The 9916-nt window shown below is 39.5% G+C and overlaps 1 protein-coding gene across 1 annotated transcript in view; it reads right to left on the reverse strand.

The window, feature by feature from the left end:
• Window positions 1-481: 481 nt before the first annotated feature.
• The window catches only part of RTF2 (replication termination factor 2), a 61638-nt gene continuing 52203 nt past the window's right edge, over window positions 482-9916 (reverse strand). The window contains exons 6-9 of the mRNA XM_020797503.3: window positions 8277-8390; window positions 4346-4400; window positions 2681-2773; window positions 482-1455 (exon numbers count right to left, since the gene is read on the reverse strand). Coding sequence (XP_020653162.3) covers window positions 1268-1455; window positions 2681-2773; window positions 4346-4400; window positions 8277-8390 — 450 coding nt within the window. The 3' untranslated portion in view covers window positions 482-1267. The remainder of the gene's footprint in view (window positions 1456-2680; window positions 2774-4345; window positions 4401-8276; window positions 8391-9916) is intronic.

The raw sequence follows: 9916 nt of genomic DNA on the forward strand, positions 1-9916 counted from the left end.
TCTTCTCAACTCCAAAGGAGGGGTTTTCTATTCATGTTGTTTATTCATAATAAGACAAAAGGAATAGCTATTTTATTTTTATATTTCTGCTGTGTGACACCCAGCAGAACAAAAAAGCTGCAAGAGGATGCTGCTTTAAGAAAAGCTACCACCAAATCCAGAAACGTTCTTCCATTTCTGCAAGGTTCTATGCAAAAATTGAACAGTATTGTAAAAAGATATTGGCAAGAACTTTTGCACTCATGCTACAGGTTTTATTCCTGTCCCTTATGTTTCTTGTGCTGCAAAGCAAGATCTGATACAGCGTGATGCTGCATTTACAAGACGTACACCCTGATATTAGCCCAAATGTCCACGAAAGAACACCACTAAAATATTTTCACCTTCTCCTCATAATTCCTTCCATCCAAGTTAAACATTTAAAGTGAAAATGTGCTGGGCTTGATGGCTTAAGTTGCAAAAGAACATCTCGAATACAAAGTTAAATTATGGTTTTTATTTGCAAGTAGAAGGATCCAGAAAATGACAAAAGACCCTGTCTTGTTTTATTGTCAAAATGCAACAGCAGAGGTTCAAATGAAATATTTCAGCAACATCACTTCTATGAACTCAGAAGAGCTCTAGGAGGGCAAACCAAGGCAGACCCCCTAAAGCTGCTGCGTAGTTGACACCACACAGACGTCTTTAGCATTTTATTACCACTTTTGGTTTAGAACTGGGATGTGCTAAAGACAAACATTTGGGAAAGGGGATGATGGAATGTCTTTTGTTAATCCCCGGCTGCACCTTGACTCACCTGATATAACAAATCTAAGAGTAATAGATAGGGAGGTTATAATGTTGATCTCTCATTTTATTATATAGAAATACCTTTTTCTTACTAGATTGAAATTCCCACTGATGCAGAGCTAAGGGTAAATGTGATGCTTGCCCAGTATATGACACTGCCTGGGTGGCCTGACAGCTGCCGTTGAGAGAACTAGTAATTTACAATCAAGACAGTATACATCCCAGTTATTCAAACCGAGTAAGATCAGAGTTCATCACTTGTGAAAAAGGGCAACGAGCACTGATCCTAATGATCAGTTCTTGTTCAAATCATGTCCCTTTTAAAATCAAAAGCCAGTTTCAGCATCTACTTTCATTACCTATTATACAACATGAAGCTAATGTGTTTTAGATTATTTGCAAAGCCACACACTACCAGATAACAAAATGGGGAAAAAAGCAGGCTGGAAAAGACCTAGAAATCACACTTTTTCCCATTTCAGAAATAATATGCTGTATGTGTAATCCAGTTGGAAGACTCTTCCTTGGAGCGCTTGGCTGAACTGTGGGAAGTAAAAATAGACTTATATGCTTCTGATTTCTCTTCTCTGCTTGCAGTGGATCGCTTGGAAGTTCCAGCTGCATTTCTGTTGTCGTTTCCAGATGACGATGACATGCTTTCGCTGACTGCCATAAGAGAAAGCAAAGAGAGACCATGTGTTTACTCCACCCACAATACTCCATCCGTACAGATACATGCACATACTGGCCTGAATCCAATTGCCAATTCCAACCAGAGTAGACCCACTGACTCAACCACTGAACAGTAAACCAACATTGAAGGTAAATTTTATTGCTTCAGCTGGTCTATCCTAATTAGACAAGCAAATGGTTCAGGCCACTCATAGCCCCATTACATTTTACACATATTAAATTTCTGTACCATTTGCATGTGTGTGCATGTCAAAATCTTCAAGGTCAGCAGAAGTGAATTTTGGCAACTTTAAAAATGAGGCAAAATTTTAAAAAGCTCCTCTATTTAGAACCATTGGATAGCTCAGAGGTTCAGTTATCTGGCTGCGGAGTCAAAAGTTGGGAGTTCAAATCCCTACTGTGCCTCCTTGACAGGATCTGGACTTCATAATCCATTGTGCCTCTTCCAGCTCTGCAGTTCTAACTAAAATATTTCTAATTTGGTGACAGCTATAATTATTGTCTAAGATATGGACATATGGCACTGCTTACAGGAAGTTGTGCAAGAAGTTCCAGGAGTCTGGCCCTCCTGTGCAGACTTTGCCAGAGCAAAGTGCCTCAGGGCACTCTTGAGCTCTAGGAAGTGGGAAACAGGGTGGATAAAAATCAAATTTAAAAAAAAATCAAATTAATTTAAATCATCATTTAAATTTAAAAACCATTAAAACATAATTAAATAATCAAAAATACCTGATATTTTATTTAAATCAAATTCACCATGCTGGAAAACAACTTAGTATTCTAGCTAGCTCACTGGAACCACAGGATTTCAGAGAGGTAACTGTGTAAGTCTATTCAGCAACAATGAAAACTGAACAAAAACAAATGTATTGTGACACATTTCAGGAAGGATTTTTGACTCAGTTAAGGGAAGCTTTTCAATCCAAATAAACAGCTTGAAATTCCAGTTTCCATTTTAAGTAAAACTGAATTCTGGTTAAGATTAACCATGGTCAGTGTGTAAGACATTCTGTTTAACCATGGATGAAAGGCAGGGGGGTAGGAGTTGATTCATCCTCAAGAGGTTTGGGACTAAGAGCCTGCTGTGACATGGCCCATTATGAACTCTCATTTTTCAATTAGGAGGTGAGCCAGAATTGGGGCTCCAACACCTCAAAGTAGAGTTTTGGAGAAGCTACACCGGACCTTTTATACCAACCTGTGCCCTTGCAGAAAGTGATGCTTCTCTTTTCTCCAGATTTAATGACTGTAGCATCCTTTCCATCATTTGCTTGAGATGGTTTGGCTGAAGCTGTTAAACAAAGAAAAGAAAAGGTGGTGGTGGTAAAATGTTTGAGGATAAAAGAAAGGTAAAACTGCAATGTCTATCCTATTAGATTAATTTCTGTAGCAAAACTCTTATTCAACTGCAGTGCACTGCAGTCAAAGTAACAGAACAAAATCATTCAGAGTTACTGGTAAACTGAATGTCCAATGAGTAAGTGGTTATAAACAAGGAAATTCTGCATTTAATGCCTTTGACTTCCAAAACTCATGGCATCAGCAATTAATTGCTACTGCTGGTTTCTTAAACCTGACAGCAGCAGGAAAGTAAGATAAGTGATTGCTTGTCTTAACAATTGTGTACTTAACATCCAGTTTTGCTCTAAACAACAGGGGTTCCTCATACACTCCATAGGTGGCTATCAACTGTACGTATTTTCCCCCTTTGGATGATCCGCATACTGTCTCCTCACAATGTTCCGGGGTCCCTTGTGGCAGCTTATACAAAAAGGGCAAGCTTTGCTGTGTGAGCCTAAATAGAATGGCCCTAAAGAGAGAGTTTTCAATTGTCCTTGTGCTAGCAAAGAGTGGGAAACAAAAGCTATGAATGTTTTGGCACCATTGATGTGTCCTTTTAAAAATCAGCCAGAGAAAACTGTAATCCAGGATCAGAAGAGGGAAAAAATGCTGAATTTAATAGGGTGGGGGGGTTTGCACTGCAGCGGGAGTGGGATGTAGGATATCCTTGAAATTATAGGAAAATTGATAGAAGTTGCTTGCATCGGACATTTTGGTTTTTGCTGGAAAGTAGAAGATGAGGGACATGGTGGCACTGCGGGTTAAACCGCAGAAGCCTTTGTGCTGCAAGGTCAGAAGACCAGCAGTCGTCAGATCGGAGTGAGCTCCTGTCGCTTGTCCCAGCTCCTGCCAACCTAGCAGTTCGAAAGCATGTAAAAATGTGAGTATATAAATAGGTACCACCTTGGTGGGAAGGCAACAGTGTTCCGTGTCTAGTCGTGCTGGCCACGTGACCACGGAAACCGTCTACGGACAAACGCTGGCTCTATGGCTTGGAAACGCTTCTTAGAGTCTGACACAACTGGACTAAATGTCAAGGGGAACCTTTACATTTACCTAGAAGATGAATGTTCTTGTATTTGAATGCATGGCGGCAGAGTAGAGTTTCTCAAGGCATTTCTTATATGCATACACAATTTTTTCATTTATTACTATCTTTAAAATAACAATGCTCCATTTTCTGTCCAGTGACACCCAATTGGCATTCAGAATCAACAGAATGGCACAGTGATATGGAAAGGATACTAGCTTTAGCCATCGGGATAGAAGCCAACTGGTGCCTCTCCTCTACACACCAAGCACAAATGAAGATATACATGCCTGCTGGAGAAAAATGTTTCCAAGCAATAGTTTTTCAACTAGTGTGCTGGGAAAATTCAGCTTCCCAAAAGAATCATGATCTTGAGGAACAATATGTGGAACCTGAACAGCAATAGCAATAGCTATGCAATTCCTGCATTTAAAAAATTAATAATAATCTGGAAGAGCCATTTGTTGCATCTGCACATGGCAATGAACTAACCTTCAACAGCATCAGATGTCACAGTTGTCTCTGTTGCTTTAGATTTCTTGGACTTCTGAAACAATGAAGGCTAGTGGTTATCTTAAGATGCTTTATACAAGAGATTCTATTTTGTACAGTTGTTCTTGCCTCTCATATTAAAGGGCTACACAATCCATTCAGCTGATGCTGGTTAACTTGCTTATTTCTGAATCTACATTGTGATGAATTTAGGTGAATACACAGAACTGATGAAGGAGGGAAACTGTATAAGAGAAAGACAAATACAGTGGTGCCTCGCACAACGAGTGCCTCACACAACGATGAATTCACACAACGATGGCTTTTCATGAAAAATTTGCCACCTCACACAATGATGTTTCCTATGGGGAATTTTCGCACAACGATGTCCCTTTTGGCTCCTGTAAAAGTGCCTTAAACTGTTTGAAAAGTGTTTTAAATGCTTGCTATCGTTAGCCCACCTCCTGAAACCTATGCAAACTTAATTTGGTGTTGTTCTGAGACGTCATTGATTTTTGGTGATTTTTTGTTTTTTTCTTTCATTGAACTCTATTGAACTGTCCGTCCAATGCATTTCAAACCCATTCAAATGCATCGAGTCGGCTTCAATGCATTTCAATTGGGGAACCGTGTTTCCCTCAACGATGTTTCCTATGGGGATTTTCGCTTAAGGACGGCAATCCGTTCCAATTGGAACGGATTAACTGGTTTTCAATGCATTCCTATGGGAAATGGTGTTTCACAGAACGATGTTTCACAGAACGGTGTTTTTTTTGGAACCACTTAACATCGTTGTGCGAGGCACCACTGTAATTGAAGAGAAAGCCTATGTATATCTCTACCCATAAGTATTCAAAGATGTTTTGAATATGATATTTGAATCAAGTGCTAAGAGATCTTAATGGTCTTAAATGTAATTCAAATAGGCAGTCACAACTAGGGCAGGCCCAATGAATCACCAAATCTCCAGTGGGTTTACTCCAGTTTTGACTTACTACTGGATTTCAGCCAATGTATCATAATCCATATACCTGAAGGAGCAGTTCATTTTATCTATGCCACTTAAAACAAGTAGACCAATCAAACGAGACTCTACTTCAAGTTTACTTGCTGTCTGAGAGCACGTATATGGAAAGCATGAAGATCAAAGTTGTATCTCAGGTGGCTCCCTCTATTTCGGTGGTTCTCCGTGTTCTCGGACTGTAGTTCCCAGAAGTTTTCAGCACCAACTCTGCTGGCTAGGGTTTCTGGGATGTGCAGTCCAATAACACCTAAATCACCCAAGGCTAGGAACCAATGTTCTATTTCAAATGGTCTCACTAAGGAATGCTGACTAGTTAGTTCTTTCTTGATTGATTGATTGAGTGACTGATTGATTGATTGACTGATTGAATTTATACCCCATACCATCTGGCAATCAGGCCACTCTGGACAGCTAACAACAATATGAGCAACAGTATTAAACACAATAAAAATAAATTAATACATAACTAAATAGGGTAAATTAAAACAGATGGCAATGAAGGTAGTAAAAAGGTTGATGGAGAGGAAAGCAAAAAGGATGGTAAAAAGGAGGCTGAGATCTTAATGCTCTGGGAAAGCCTGGAGGAAGAGCCAGGTCTTCAATGCTTGTTTGAACCCGTCCAGCGAGGGTGCCAGACGGATCTCAATGGGCAGGTTGTTCCATAGATGGGGGGCGACCGCCGAGAAGGCCCAGTTTCTTGTTCTTAGCCTTTGGGCCTCCTTCGGGATCAAGGCCCTCAACCGCCCTGCCTGTGAAGAATGGGTATTACGGACAGATCTGGCTGGGAGCAGGTGTTCTGATAGGTACCAAGGTCCTAAACCATTTAGGGCTTTGAATGTTATTATTATCATAACCTTGAAGTTGATGAGAAAACGATCCAATAGCCAAAGAAGGGCGGCCAGAGTGGGGTAGATATGCTGGAATTTCTTCACCTCAATTATTAATCTGGACGCTGAATTTTGGACCACTTGAAGTCTCCGAATCAGCCTCAAGGGTAGCCCCACGCAGAGAGCACTGCAGTAGTCTATTCTTGAGATTACAAGGGTATGAATCAGCATTGTGAGTTCCCCCACGGCTAGATAGGGACACAAATTTCAAGACTTCTTTGAAAAACTGAACTGAAATCTTATTTATTTTTCATTAAAATCACAGCACTGCTCTAAAAGGTAGCTTCTCTTACATGAATATTCTGTGAATGTGAATGTTCAAGCTGCTTTGGGTCTTTTTAAAGAATAAATGCAGGAGAGAAATGTTTAAAATAAATAATAAATAAATAATTAATAAGGTGGAATCCTGTCTTATTGGGGACCCAGTGTCTGAAGCTGCAGCTCTAATGAAACTAAGCAGATGTGGACCTAAAAAGCTGTTTGGATAAAGAATCTCAATATAAAAGTATGACATGAGTATAATGGAATAACTTTTTTTTTTTTCAGAAAAGAAAAACTATTCAGGAAAAAGGACCTTGCGTGATTCTACAATAATCATTTATCAGATTAACATGTTAACTGTTTCAAAGTATGCTTTGAAAAGTATTTACTTATCATTAACATTTCACTTATTTATTTTTTAAAAATTCACCCCGCCTATCTCCTTAAAAGGACCCAACGTGGCTTTGATCATTCACATTCAAAGAATATTGATCATTAGGCTTTGATTAGTCTAAGAGAAGATATCTTTTCGAGCAAATAAAAAAATAAAAAATGCTGTCTCCAAACATTCACTGGATGAATCCAAGTTGGACCAAAACCATCTGATGAAGCAGGCTGCTAAGACATTAAAAAATGTGTCTGCCTGGTACACTTTCCCAAGGAGATCTGCTTTTTTGTACGTGCATTTCTTTGTGTGTAACTAATGTAAATGTTTCATCAGGGGACAGCAAAGAGTTTCTGATTAGTTGTGGGGCAGGACAACACACTCACAGACCCATCATGTTCCATCTAACATTCCTGAGGTTAAAATGTTTTTTAAAATCAAAGACACCTAGCCATTAAACTGAATGAATGAATGAACGAATGAACGAACGAACGAATGAACGAATGAATGGCTAGCTAGCTAGCTAACTAGTTAGCTACCGGTACCAAAGGTGATTTGACTGCTGCCACCATTCACAAACCCCTAGATCACTCACCCAAAATACATAGTGCTATATATTCACCACACCCACCCCAGGTCACAGTCTTTTGTGCCTTCTTCATTTGCAGGAATTGAGCTTTCACAGAGATCCAAAAATGCACAAATACCATCATGAACCCAATCAGGAATCGGCTGGAGTGTCACCAAAAGGGCTCAGGGTGAGTCAGGCCCCTATTCATATGAACCTATTTGGGTAGGGGTGATGCACACTCCTACCCCAAATGCACTGCTGCAGCATATCTGTAAAAACAGATCATCGGAAGCAGCTTCTTAAAAGGATCACAAAGCAGATGTTTCCTGTATGTCCTCCACCAGGTGGCAATGGAGGGCTTTTAGGAAATTATGACTGCTCTCCTTCCAAGCTCCTTTATTAGATCACTAAAAACTCACAAACATAGCAAGCCTTCAAATTCTACATAACTCTTCTTCAGAGAAGGTATAATACCTGGAGATGGGGAAGAAACTTCTTCCGATTTCCCCAAATTATATACTATCGAAGCCTGAAAAAATTGTACTGCAGAATTTGAAAGCTTTAGAAGATGATTCTTGTGATTAATTTCACTGGGCATGTCAAAGTCCTAAAAGCTTTGACATGTCCGGCACAGTAGCTTTGTGAATTATGGTCACTGCCCTGAAAGCTAAAACTTTCCTAGCAGTAATGGTTCTCTTTCTTCTAGAATCGGGATGACCCCCTCCCAAAAAATTACCACTTCTTGCTGATTTCCAATTCTGTCCTTGCATGTACCTTATCCAACAAATCATCAAAGACCTTACCTTTACCAATTTACTCTTCATCCTTCTCTCTTCCATTCTTTTCTTCAGCACTGCTACATCTTCTTTAGTGCCATTAAGTACAATCACGTCATCTTCTTGAAAAGAAGTTCCGCACTTGAACGAGAAAAAAAAGAAAAAAACTGTAATTATCTTTTTATGTAAGATAATGGGGCTTTCAATGTGGTTTTTACCCGCTCCACCAGTCAGTTTCCACTACTGAGCACAGATTCAAATCCTGTTTTTGAGAATCCTAGTCTGTCTATCCACTACAACACAGTGGGAATCCTTCTTACAATCAATTTTTATGATGCAGCTAGAATGGGAGATGACAGAAAGTTGTATAGTAAACAGTAAGCAGACAGCAGGGGAAAAAGAACTGGCACCATTCACAGATATAAGCCACCCACTCATGTTTTGTGTCTTATTGCATCTCCAACATTGTACAAAATATTGAACAGAAGCAAAAGAAATTTGGTTTAAGAAAAGGCAATCTGAAAAGTGACACAGAAGCAAAAAAAAAAAAAAAATTTGGTGCTGGCTTTCTATCTTTCTTGACTTTCCTTTTCCTACTAACAAAATATGGTGGAAGATGAAAGTAATTGCTGTATTGAAACTAGGCAAAGAACCATCACACCCCAAAAGCGACAGGCCAATCTCCCTACTATGCCATTTACACAAATGCAGGAATGAATGACTATTAAGCCATCTAGCTCCTAAAACTGAAGCTCTCCTAATTCCAGAACAGGCAAGCTTTAGACCTGTCAAGAGCTGTACAAATCTTAAATCTAGGCCAGCTTATGGAAAATGGTTTTGAAACACATAAAATAACCAAAGCTGCATTTGTCAACCATACAGTGCCATATTATATTGTCCATCATCAATTGCTGCTCAAAAAGCTGTATCTCCTTACTAAAGATTGTGACAGAAATAGTAACCGTTCCACTTGAAAACCAAGAATTCTGTGTTGAATTTCAAGGGCAATTCAGTTGCAGGAGAAATAATTATGTATTTATTATTATTTATTTTATTACTTTTTCATATATGACCCCATTAGTACTTCTGCACTATTCTGGGTGGTCTACAAGCAGCTAAAACCAATATAAAAATACAACCAACAATAAGTTAAAATAGAAATAATAAGTAAAATCAGAGCAGATGGCACTGGAAGTAACTTCTCCAATAAAGTGGAGCAGGAAGCAAGACATTCAGTGTGAAAGGTCTCACTAAAGACTAATGTTTAAATTGCCTCCTAAATGAAAGCAGGGAAGATGTATGGCATAGCTCCTTCAGGAGCTGATTGTATAATGTTGGTGCCACTGCAAAGAAGGCCCAGCCTCTTGTAGATGATTTTCGGGCCACCCTCAAGGTGGCTACATGGAGGAGCTTAGCCTGAGATGGTGGGATGGGCAGATGCCATTGTGGAAAGATGCACTGACAATCAAAGGAATGGACTCCCACACCTTGGCACCATTACTTTTAAACATTTACACAGTCCAGGGGGAAACCTTTGAGAACACTGAGCACCAGCTAATCTCTGCATTGGAAGATCTTTCTTTATGTTATAAAAACCAGCTGAAACTAAACTTGGAGACACATTTGGTGGGGACATGGGAAAGGTGCTACACTTTGGAACTCCCTTC

This window comes from Pogona vitticeps, chromosome 4 (assembly GCF_051106095.1).
Source record: "Pogona vitticeps strain Pit_001003342236 chromosome 4, PviZW2.1, whole genome shotgun sequence".
In the NCBI taxonomy this organism is placed as follows: Eukaryota; Metazoa; Chordata; class Lepidosauria; order Squamata; family Agamidae; genus Pogona; species Pogona vitticeps.